Here is a 13,761-nt window from a genome sequence, read left to right as displayed (position 1 = left end):
AAAGTTACAGAATATTAACATACGTACGTACGTATATACATAATAGAAAAGAGTTGAAACTATGAAAAAGCACAAATTCAAGTCAAAATCTTTCTAACGATACCAAATTTAATAACATTAACCAATCCTATCATACAAATATGCCGGGAACAAAATTTTTCTTATTCTCTTAATAATATAGATATATAGATAATTTCTATTGTAAAATTTCCGAGGGCGTTGAATAAATAAATAATTAATTTACAAGAATAAAAATGAATAATTAAATTAGTTATCGATAATGAAAAAATATAAAATGTCTTCATTAATTATTTACTCTTACCCTAATTAATTATAAGTGTAAGTAAATAACATTGGAATAAGAATTATTTTTTATTTCTCACTATGAATAATAATAAAAATTTTTTTTTTTTTATAATTTTTTATTCAATAGTTTTGTTTTCAATTATAAAAATTTCCAACTGATAGTAATGGAATAAAAGTTTAAAAATTAACAGTAAGACAACAAATAAATTTTTAATAAAAAATTTTTTTTAATTAAATAACAAACTTCAATATTTTTAACATATTCTCTTTTTTTTATCAAATAAATAAAAAATAAGTTTAAAATACTAGTAAGTAAATTACAAAGTAAGTGATGATCATTAATTATTTTAAATAAACGTAGATCATAAACATTTAATGGATTGTCCGTCATTTATAGTCAACTCATCATTTAATTTTTATTAACATCTGAACAAAAACTAAAATTTATAAATTTATTCACTACGGGGTTTTTCTTGACGTGTCGCCGATCGGCTTATTGACTAATTTATATGGAGATCACAAAATTGTGTTAATTATTTTAATTAAGCGTAAAATTTTGCCGAAAAAAGATAAATAAATATTTGACAGTATATTAATTATAACATTAAATCCATTAATCTACGACGTACATGACAATGATTGTCCATCTTTTTAAGGTATTCTTTAGTCAACAATCCACTATAAATTACAAACATTTTATTTAAAATATTCATTCAAAAATCTTCATCTTTTAATTATTTAGTGATGTCTATTTTTTTTCCATACATTTTATACTTCCACATCTTAAACAATCGACAACTCACCAACATAATTATATTTAAGTAATGTAATTTCTACACCACCTGCATTGCGGACCAGTTTTACAATCTGAGATTTTTTAATCCGATTAAGGTCCAGTTCCAAACTGGGTTTATTTTTAATCCGGGTTGAAATTATTGCTGTTATATCTATATACTATTAATATACATATTAGGGTGGTCCAAAAAAACCGACTATTTTTTTTTTTCGAGTCTCTTATGAAAATTTGTTGGTTTACGATCTTTTAAGAAGCCTCTCCAAAAACCGACGATAAAGAATTTTCAAGAAGTTGCTAACGAATTTTTAAAATATCAAAAATGATCGAAATTTGAATTTTTATTTCTAATTTTTTTCTTTCTCGTAGCAGCAATAGTTTATATTTGTGAAATCATAACTACGCTGAAAATATAAGATCAAAATTTAAATATTTAAACCTCGCTCAAGAATTTTGAATGTTTCCGAGTGTTGTCTTTTGAACGTTTTCGAGCGACCCGAGAATATTGATAATCAAGCTTCTCGATTTTTTTTACCATCAATTAACATGACAATGAATGGAAATATAACTCGCATGGTTAGAAATTTTGTGTATTTGTGTTAAAAAATTATTTGGTTAAATTTTTTGTGTTGATTTTTAACACAGAAATCTGTTAATTCAACACAAACCAATTGTGTTATTTTACTTTAACAGATTTTTTTTGTTAAATGATTAAAAAATCTGGAATGTAACACATTTCTTGTGTTATTCAAAAATTGACACGAAATTTGTGTTGTTTGACTAAACATTCCCGCGCAATTCTTCATTACTATAACCAAGCAAAGCATTGTAGCAGCATTGTTTGCAGGGAAATTTGGATTATAATTTATTTACATTTTAATATATATATTTTACAATTAAATTTAGATAACTTTCATATCTTTTTAAACTGGATCAATTGTTCGCTAAATTGACATAAGTTCTACTAAGAATCAGTATACTCGAGTTGGTTAGGTTAAGTGCTTATGTTTATTAGTTGATTTTAACACGAAAAATGTGTTAAATTTACACAAATGTTCTGTTAAATGAACACAAATTTTCTGTCAAAAGAACAGATTTTATGTATTTAATTCTATTTAACACAAAAATTTGTGTAGACCGTTTGCAACACACGATTTGTGTTGAATTCAACACAAAATTTCTCACTGTGCGGAAATAGAAATAATAAGTTATTTACATACTTTTTTATTTTTTAATTTAATTTTTAGGTTTTTTCGCTTATTCAAAACTTAGCAAATTTTATTATTTAAGACTGCCCTGTATATTTTTGGTTATGCAAAAGTTATATTTTAGTGAAATGACAATAATTAAGTTATAAAAAAATACAAAAACTAATTCAAAGTATTAGTCACATATTATCAGTTAATATTCAAAATTCTTGAGTGCCGTTTAAATATTTAAATTTTGGGCTCAAAGTTTCAACATAGACATGATTTTACAAATACAAACTACTGCTGCCGTGAGAAAGAAAAAATTTATAAGTAAAAAATCCGAATTTCAATAATTTTTGATATTTTCAAAATTCGTGAGCGACCTCTCGAAAATTTTTTATCTGATTTTTGGAGAGGCTTCTTAAAACATCGTAAACCAACAAATTTCCATAAGAGACTCGAAAAAAAAAAATAGTCGGTTCTTTTGGGCCACCCTAATAGATATACTAGCAATATTAATTTAAACCTGACTAAAAATAAACCCGGTTTGAAAAACTAGATTTAAAAAAATTTCAAACTGAAAAACTGGCCCTGAAACTGCGAGTTTGAATGCCTGTTTTGCCAGTCGAAACTATTCAATTTCAGGCTAATGCGACGGGTAAAAATTACTAAATTTCTTTCCTAGGGAATAGTTTCTTACATCATTTTATTCCTGTTATTATCACATTTGTTTATTGTAAACCTTTATGTAACTCTAATAACCAACCAAATTATTGTGTTCGAAAATAAAAAAAAATATGAATTCCAATAAAAAAAATTTTTTCAATAAATAAAAGTCTATTTTTTTTCATTCACTTAAATTTGCATATTAAAAAAAACGGCATTTTTGCCTCACTATTGATAAGAAATCAGCCGTTTTTTAATGAGTGTGAATGTAGCAGACATCAGACAAATTTAAAATTCGAAATAATAAAAAAAATGCATGTATTGATTTTTTAAATGCGCATTTGTTTTTAATTTTATTTTTTAAAATTATTTATAATTTTAAATTTGTTTGATATCTGTTACATTCACACTCATTTTTTTTACCGTCAGGCACTAGAACTCGCAGTATCAATGCAGGTAATATGTAAAATATAGTGCGAGGCACAGGATAAAACACGATTGCAGACTACAGGTGATGTCATCCCTTGCTATTTAATCGGACAATCAACTTTACTCTCGTCTATAATTATTTTGTTCCATTCTTTGCCACGCAATAGGATAGAAGTACCGTTTTTGGGCACTTAAAAAATTTAAACAAAATAAATCGTAAAATACGCAATGACATAACTAATGTTTTAAAAAATACTTTAATCTTACTATTACAATAGCATTTTTTTTGAATACTTTTTCATTAATTAAAATAAAGTATTAAATGTTCAAAAATGGAACAGTGGCCACAAATGGGACTTCTACCCTATCCTTTGATAAAAAATAATTTATGTTTTTATTTCAATATATTAAGTATCCTAGTACCGTTTACGGGCTTAAACAACTATCAAATACCCAGCGGAACAAACAATAATTACCGATAAATCCTACATAAAAAAAATATTTATAAAAAAAAAAAAAGGAAAATTAGTCATAATATATAAAAAAATAAAATTAAATGTATATTTTTAATCATTAATATTTATATCTGTCGTACTAAATTAAATAATTAATTTTCTTAATAATAATTGATTACTTTAATAAATTAAATCCTTTAATCAACCCATTAAAGTGAAAACAGTATTAATTAACTTTAAATTTTAATAATTTTTTTTTGTATGTATAGTTTTTTTTCCGTCAAAAATTGTCAACAACGACGCGGCGTCTAAAATTAAAGAATAGCTCAAGCTCTTTACATCTTATTGCTTCAATAATATACTAATTAATTAAGCCTAGTAATCATTTCATTTTTAATAAACTCGGATTAACTCTCACTCAAAATATAAAATAATTATTGTAATGATAACACTATTAATAATAATAATAATAGCACATATAGTCACGTAAACATTCAAGCCAGTTTTTACAAATCCTCTCAGGGTTCATTATTTTTTTTTTATCATTATCATATATAATGCGTGCAAGATTTAACATATATACTATTATTAGCAAAGGTCAATTAGTAAAATAGTAATAATTTACAATAAATTGTATTTGATTCTATAACAACAACCACTTCAGGATTTTTAAACTTATTATCAACTGTCTAACAACCTAATAACTATGATTTATACCATCAATCTCATAAATTTAAATAAATAAATATTTTAATATTCAATTTTTATAAAAATATTAACGATAATAAAATAAGATAGTTACGACATAAAATTAAATATTAAAATATTTATTATTTTTATTGTTCACTTTCTCAATAAAATCTATTTGACAAAATTTATCGCGGTTAAGATTTAGCGATCATTTAATACGCACGCTTACTACTTTCGGATCTAATTTATATTTCAAACTTATATTTTAAATTAACATCGGAATTATTTATAATTATTCTAATTCAAAAATAATAAAAGGTTTCGCGCGATGCTATAAATACTGATTTCTGATGTTGCTTGGCAGTTATTTCGTTTTTTTTTGTTCTACAGTTGTAAGTATATTATTTTCGTCATATATTGGTTAAAAATTTCACACTTTTTTCATATTTAACTGCTTTCGGTTTTCGATAATCTATTGTACATAACTCATTTTTTTTTTTATACATAAATGTATGTTAGGGTGGTCATTAAAAATTAAATTATCTCAGGCGCACTATAAAAAGCTTTTTTTTAGTGAAAAAATACATGGGGAATTTGGTTTTTTCTTTTCAAGTAAAAAGAACACGTGTTGAAGGACGATCAGAGTTTATTTTTCGATACAGTCGCGGTTTTTTAAAAATATCTCATGAAATATACAGATTAGAGGAAAAAATCATAGGAACAATTTTGTAGGAAATTAAATTCTTGACGAAAAAGTTCATGTTCATTTTTTTTTGTAAATTGTGTATTTGTGAAGATTTTTTCAAAAAACTTTTGAATTTTATTAATTGAGCATTTAAGGAGGTTTGACCGAATCTAGTGTAAAAAAGATTTTCTAACTTTAAGATTTGAAACTTAGTATACATGTAAAGAAGTACTTTATCTATGTATTCTCTATTCTTTATCTATGTATTCTCTAAATTTGAATATGGTCCACCGTCTAGTTTTTTAGAAAAAAAGATTTAAAAATGACATTTTTAAAGTTCTTATACACAGGCTCTTACGGCGGACAAGCTCCCGTCATGACTTGTTCGATTATTTTCATTATTAACCTCCCAAATTTAAGAAATAAAAAACCACATGCCACACGGAAAGAATTTTTTGATAAAAATTACTCTATAACTTCAAGTAATCCTGGACTATTGCAAAAAATTGGTATTTTTTGTTTTAAATTAAAATTTTTTGTTTAAATATTAACATTGCTAGAGTATGTTTTACTCTATTATTAAGTAATTTTTTAAAAGTCATAATTAATCGACTATTGCGAATATCTCATCTTAATCTATTAAGTTTTACTCCATGCGATTAATTTTTACTCCCCAATACACTATTCTTTTAAACCCATCAATTTTTTGATGAAAAACTGCTTCTAACTCGAATAAATTTTCTAATCTATGGAAGTAATTTTTACTCTAAACTGTCGAGTAATATTTCAGTAGTCTCCGTTAATCTTCGATTAATATTAGCTTCGATTAAATGTCTTTTATTTTGCTCGCGACAACGGACATGTTACGCACACAAACGTAGGCTTGGAAAAAAAGACGATCTCTGTATCTCTCTATAACTTAATATTTATTTTAAAATTAAAAAAAAATTTGTATCTTTTCTTTTTCAACACAATACGAGTAATTTTTTTTTTATTCTTTTTAAAAATATTTATATTAATTCATATTCTAAGGCAATTAGATGGTTTTTGAATTTCTTATAGAAATTTCAGCCTATTCATTGTAATTTTTATTGTAATTCAATATAAATTTTATAAATTGAATCATCAACTTTTTATCATAACCGACGAGTAAAAATTGAACTAGAGAGAATTTATTTAGACAGCCGCTAGGTGTCATTTTTATTCTTAAGTATGAGTAAAAATTAATCTGATTGATTTTTACTCACTGAAAAAGTAAAATTTCATAATTCAAAAGTAAAAAGTCGTAATGGCCCGAGATTACTCAATTTAGAGTAATTTTTATAATAAATAACATGGCAATATTCATACGAAAATTCATTCCATGCATAAACTTTAATATTTTTGGAATATGATAAGATTTTAACAATATAGTGTTACCGTTGTAATTATTTAAATTATTCCAGTTAAGCTTTATTATTTAATCTCGTTCATCGACAGAGATACATATTATTGAGGGTTTGGCAACGTAGCGGAAGCAGCTGAGAGAAAAAACAAAGATAGAAATACATTAATAAGAAAGACAAGATTCAAAATAAATTTTTCCCACTTTAATTTGAATATCGATGTGTAAGAACTTAGAACGCGCTGTTGCCAAATCTTTTTATCAAATTATATGAGTCAAAAATAATAAGGTCATTTCATTAATTTTTATAATTAGATAAGTAATAAATATTAATTTATGAATTTGTTATGTTATTATAAATTAAAATAATGAATTTTCATAACTACTAGGAGAATTTAGCAAACAAAAAAATTCAAACACTACTTCGACTCACTAGTGTCCGTCGAACCTCCTTAAAAGATTACGAATGTTGAAAATAACGTTTTTTCTTAAATATAGACAATGTAACTCATAACATTAATATTAATGCTTGTTAGAGTTTCTATAAACTTAGAAAAATATTATTTTCAATATATGTAATCCTTATAACGCACAATTCATCAGATCTAAAAAAATTTTTTAAAAATATCTTCATAAATACACATTTTATAAAAAAATGAATATCACCTCTTTTGTCAAGAATTTAATTCCTTACAAAATTGTTCCTATGATTTTTTCCTCTAATCTGCATATTTCATGAGATATTTTTAAAAAACTGCGCCTGTATCGAAAAATAAAAAAATTCCCCACTTATTTCTTCACTAAGAAGAAGCTTTTTATGGGCCTGAGAAAATTTAATTTTTAACGATCACCCTAATATATATTGGGGTGAGCAAAAAAAAAAAGAACTAATTTTTTTTCTCTAAAGCTCTTCAAAAAAGTAGAGTTTTGATCGGTTTAAAGAGCTTGACATTAAAATGCAAATAACTCTAAAACAATATGGAATTCGGAAAAACTTTATGAGAAATAATTTGTAGGGAATAAAATTGTCTACAAAAAAGGTCTTATGACATTTTGTGATAGGTCTGATAGTTTCGCTGGAAAAGTAAAAATATCTCAAAATTTACTATAAATTTGACTTCGAATTCTAATAACTTTTGAACGCATAGATTTATCAAAAAATGATAAGAGACTTTTTTTGTAGAACATTCAATTCCCTACAAAAATATATCCTGAGCTTATCTGTACAATGAGCCATTTTGAATGATATTTTGATAGTAACTAAAGAAAACAAATTAGTTTTTTTTTTAGCCCATCCTGATGTATATATATGTATATATATATAATTTTCCTTTTTTATCAAACTACTATTTTTTGAGCTCACACTCTTTTTTACGATCGTTATACTTTTTCATTTGGGCAAAGAATTCCCAGTATTTATCTATTAAACAAATAACTGGGGGTAAGGCTAGCGTGTGCAAAGGCGACGATATACAAACAGCCAATTTGTTTTTTTTTCTTTTTGATGAATTAAAGAAAAAAATGCACACTGATGTCTTGTAATTACGTTAATGAATCTGGAGATTGATTGGGTTGATAATACCTCATACCGTTGATCTGCAAACAAATATAATAATGTTTATAAATAAAATTAACTAGGGTAGTACGAAGAACAATTTATGTTCACTTAAAAACCTTCTCAAACAGTGTTTTCCACTTTTTTTAAATATTCAATGACTTTTTTGTTATAATTATTAGTCTGTGTTCAATTGTTTTTAAGGTCAAAAACAGACTTTATTTAATATAATTTTTACTCTGTTTTTAATCGCTATTAGATTTAAACAGGACTTTTTAAAAATATAAATAATAATAATAATCTAGATTTATAAATTTATTCAAATTTTCTTAATATTTGAAACACTAATGCGCTTCCGTAATAAAATGTCACAAGAATTTTGATGTTTCCTAATGCCAAAATATTTTCGATTTTATCCGGTAAATAAGAAAAATTGTTTTGACATTTTAAGAGTTATTTTATCACTTTTATTCAATGCTATAAACATTCAGTCAAGACAACTAAAAATTAAGCTGTCAAACTTTCATTAACTGCCGACATTTTTAAACAAAAGACACTAAATAAATAGTAAACAAAACATAATCAATTCTGTAACTTAATATTTTTTTTATAAATATTGCTCATAAATAAAAATATTACAAGTCCATGATTTAATCTGCTTTTGTCCTTGCCAATTTTCAGAACTAAAATTTTTTAAAGTTCAAGAATTAATCTAGTTTTGTCTGCCCGTAACGCCATTGTTTTTCAGAATAACAGGTCGAAAACAGCTTAAAATTTTTATAAAAGATCATAAACAGATCAAATAGTCCAATTAGACTAGAATTAGATCAAATTTTTTGGTCCGGGTAGATCAAAAACATCAAAATTTCGATAGAAGTTCAGTAGTAGACCAAGTAATCCAAATACAGTCTAGTTATACCAAAGTCAGATCAAATTTTTGACCCGGGTGACCATCCAAGGCCACTGCATATTTTTAAAAAGTGGGAGGCACTGTCTGAAAATGCTCTTAAATGTATTTTTAAATTTATTTATTACTAAAAATATTCAACAACTTGCTTGCAATTTTTTTTAATTCACGGAAAGATAATTTTAAAACGTCCTTGGTTTTATAAAAAAAATTGCACTGTTTGTGTTTGAAAAAAAATTATCTTACGTTCAAATATTATTGCACTATTTTTTTTTCTCACTACAATTTATTTGAGATCAGCACAGAAGTACAACGAAAAAATATGTGCATATCTTTAATTAATAATTTAATAAACAGTTAATACTTTATAGATTACAATACTGATCAGTAATAGATGAATGTAATCAATTAATAGATTAATGTAATCAACACAATAAAATTCAAAACTAAATTTTGGTACGGAATTTTTAACACCATTTTTAACAATGTCAATTACTACGTTGCTTATACAATGTAACTTATTTAAAAATTGTGTAACAAGTAATAATAATGTGGAAGTTATTGTTGGAATACAGCTATAAAAGATGTTATGATAAAAATACAAAAGTATAAAAAATAAATACGCGCTAATTTTAACATTTTAAATAACAGTATCACTATTATTATTATTATTATTATTATTATTATTATTATTATTATTATTATTATTATTATTATTATTATTATTATTATTATTATTATTATTATTATTATTATTATTATTATTATTATTATTATTATTATTATTATTATTATTATTATTATTATTATTATTATTATTATTATTATTATTATTATTATTATTATTAATTATTATTATTATTATTATTATTATTAATTATTATTATTATTATTATTATTATTATTATTATTATTATTATTATTATTATTATTATTATTATTATTATTATTATTATTATTAATTATTATTATTATTATTATTATTATTATTATTATTATTATTATTATTATTATTATTATTATTATTATTATTATTATTATTATTATTATTATTATTATTATTATTATTATTATTATTATTATTATTATTATTATTATTATTATTATTATTATTATTATTATTATTATTATTATTATTATTATTATTATTATTATTATTATTATTATTATTATTATTATTATTATTATTATTATTATTATTATTATTATTATTATTATTATTATTATTATTATTATTATTATTATTATTATTATTATTATTATTATTATTATTATTATTATTATTATTATTATTATTATTATTATTATTATTATTATTATTATTATTATTATTATTATTATTATTATTAATTATTATTATTATTATTATTATTATTATTATTATTATTATTATTATTATTATTATTATTATTATTATTATTATTATTATTATTATTATTATTATTATTATTATTATTATTATTATTATTATTATTATTATTATTATTATTATTATTATTATTATTATTATTATTATTATTATTATTATTATTATTATTATTATTATTATTATTATTATTATTATTATTATTATTATTATTATTATTATTATTATTATTATTATTATTATTATTATTATTATTATTATTATTATTATTATTATTATTATTATTATTATTATTATTATTATTATTATTATTATTATTATTATTATTATTATTATTATTATTATTATTATTATTATTATTATTATTATTATTATTATTATTATTATTATTATTATTATTATTATTATTATTATTATTATTATTATTATTATTATTATTATTATTATTATTATTATTATTATTATTATTATTATTATTATTATTATTATTATTATTATTATTATTATTATTATTATTATTATTATTATTATTATTATTATTATTATTATTATTATTATTATTATTATTATTATTATATTATTATTATTATTATTATTATTATTATTATTATTATTATTATTATTATATTATTATTATTATTATTATTATTATTATTATTATATTATTATTATTATTATTATTATTATTATATTATTATTATTATTATTATTATTATTATTATTATTATTATTATTATTATTATTATTATTATTATTATTATTATTATTATTATTATTATTATTATTATTATTATTATTATTATTATTATTATTATTATTATTATTATTATTATTATTATTATTATTATTATTATTATTATTATTATTATTATTATTATTATTATTATTATTATTATTATTATTATTATTATTATTATTATTATTATTATTATTATTATTATTATTATTATTATTATTATTATTATTATTATTATTATTATTATTATTATTATTATTATTATTATTATTATTATTATTATTATTATTATTATTATTATTATTATTATTATTATTATTATTATTATTATTATTATTATTATTATTATTATTATTATTATTATTATTATTATTATTATTATTATTATTATTATTATTATTATTATTATTATTATTATTATTATTATTATTATTATTATTATTATTATTATTATTATTATTATTATTATTATTATTATTATTATTATTATTATTATTATTATTATTATTATTATTATTATTATTATTATTATTATTATTATTATTATTATTATTATTATTATTATTATTATTATTATTATTATTATTATATTATTATTATTATTATTATTATTATTATTATTATTATTATTATTATTATTATTATTATTATTATTATTATTATTATTATTATTATTATTATTATTATTATTATTATTATTATTATTATTATTATTATTATTATTATTATTATTATTATTATTATTATTATTATTATTATTATTATTATTATTATTATTATTATTATTATTATTATTATTATTATTATTATTATTATTATTATTATTATTATTATTATTATTATTATTATTATTATTATTATTATTATTATTATTATTATTATTATTATTATTATTATTATTATTATTATTATTATTATTATTATTATTATTATTATTATTATTATTATTATTATTATTATTATTATTATTATTATTATTATTATTATTATTATTATTATTATTATTATTATTATTATTATTATTATTATTATTATTATTATTATTATTATTATTATTATTATTATTATTATTATTATTATTATTATTATTATTATTATTATTATTATTATTATTATTATTATTATTATTATTATTATTATTATTATTATTATTATTATTATTATTATTATTATTATTATTATTATTATTATTATTATTATTATTATTATTATTATTATTATTATTATTATTATTATTATTATTATTATTATTATTATTATTATTATTATTATTATTATTATTATTATTATTATTATTATTATTATTATTATTATTATTATTATTATTATTATTATTATTATTATTATTATTATTATTATTATTATTATTATTATTATTATTATTATTATTATTATTATTATTATTATTATTATTATTATTATTATTATTATTATTATTATTATTATTATTATTATTATTATTATTATTATTATTATTATTATTATTATATTATTATTATTATTATTATTATTATTATTATTATTATTATTATTATTATTATTATTATTATTATTATTATTATTATTATTATTATTATTATTATTATTATTATTATTATTATTATTATTATTATTATTATTATTATTATTATTATTATTATTATTATTATTATTATTATTATTATTATTATTATTATTATTATTATTATTATTATTATTATTATTATTATTATTATTATTATTATTATTATTATTATTATTATTATTATTATTATTATTATTATTATTATTATTATTATTATTATTATTATTATTATTATTATTATTATTATTATTATTATTATTATTATTATTATTATTATTATTATTATTATTATTATTATTATTATTATTATTATTATTATTATTATTATTATTATTATTATTATTATTATTATTATTATTATTATTATTATTATTATTATTATTATTATTATTATTATTATTATTATTATTATTATTATTATTATTATTATTATTATTATTATTATTATTATTATTATTATTATTATTATTATTATTATTATTATTATTATTATTATTATTATTATTATTATTATTATTATTATTATTATTATTATTATTATTATTATTATTATTATTATTATTATTATTATTATTATTATTATTATTATTATTATTATTATTATTATTATTATTATTATTATTATTATTATTATTATTATTATTATTATTATTATTATTATTATTATTATTATTATTATTATTATTATTATTATTATTATTATTATTATTATTATTATTATTATTATTATTATTATATTATTATTATTATTATTATTATTATTATTATTATTATTATTATTATTATTATTATTATTATTATTATTATTATTATTATTATTATTATTATTATTATTATTATTATTATTATTATTATTATTATTATTATTATTATTATTATTATTATTATTATTATTATTATTATTATTATTATTATTATTATTATTATTATTATTATTATTATTATTATTATTATTATTATTATTATTATTATTATTATTATTATTATTATTATTATTATTATTATTATTATTATTATTATTATTATTATTATTAT

General features: G+C 17.7%; 1 protein-coding gene across 3 annotated transcripts in view; it reads right to left on the bottom strand.

Moving 5' to 3' along the window:
* Nucleotides 1-509: 509 nt before the first annotated feature.
* The window catches only part of LOC103568750 (protein GDAP2 homolog), a 39,412-nt gene continuing 26,160 nt past the window's right edge, over nucleotides 510-13,761 (bottom strand). For all 3 annotated transcript variants that reach the window (XM_014439446.2, XM_014439445.2, XM_014439447.2), the window contains exon 11: nucleotides 510-8,194. In XM_014439446.2, the coding sequence (XP_014294932.1) occupies nucleotides 8,141-8,194 (54 nt within the window). In that variant the 3' untranslated portion in view covers nucleotides 510-8,140. The remainder of the gene's footprint in view (nucleotides 8,195-13,761) is intronic.

Source organism: Microplitis demolitor, chromosome 8, assembly GCF_026212275.2.
Source record: "Microplitis demolitor isolate Queensland-Clemson2020A chromosome 8, iyMicDemo2.1a, whole genome shotgun sequence".
NCBI classification, from domain to species: Eukaryota; Metazoa; Arthropoda; class Insecta; order Hymenoptera; family Braconidae; genus Microplitis; species Microplitis demolitor.
The sequence above is the reverse complement of the archived record's forward strand: the minus strand, read 5'-3'. Positions and strand labels throughout refer to the sequence as shown.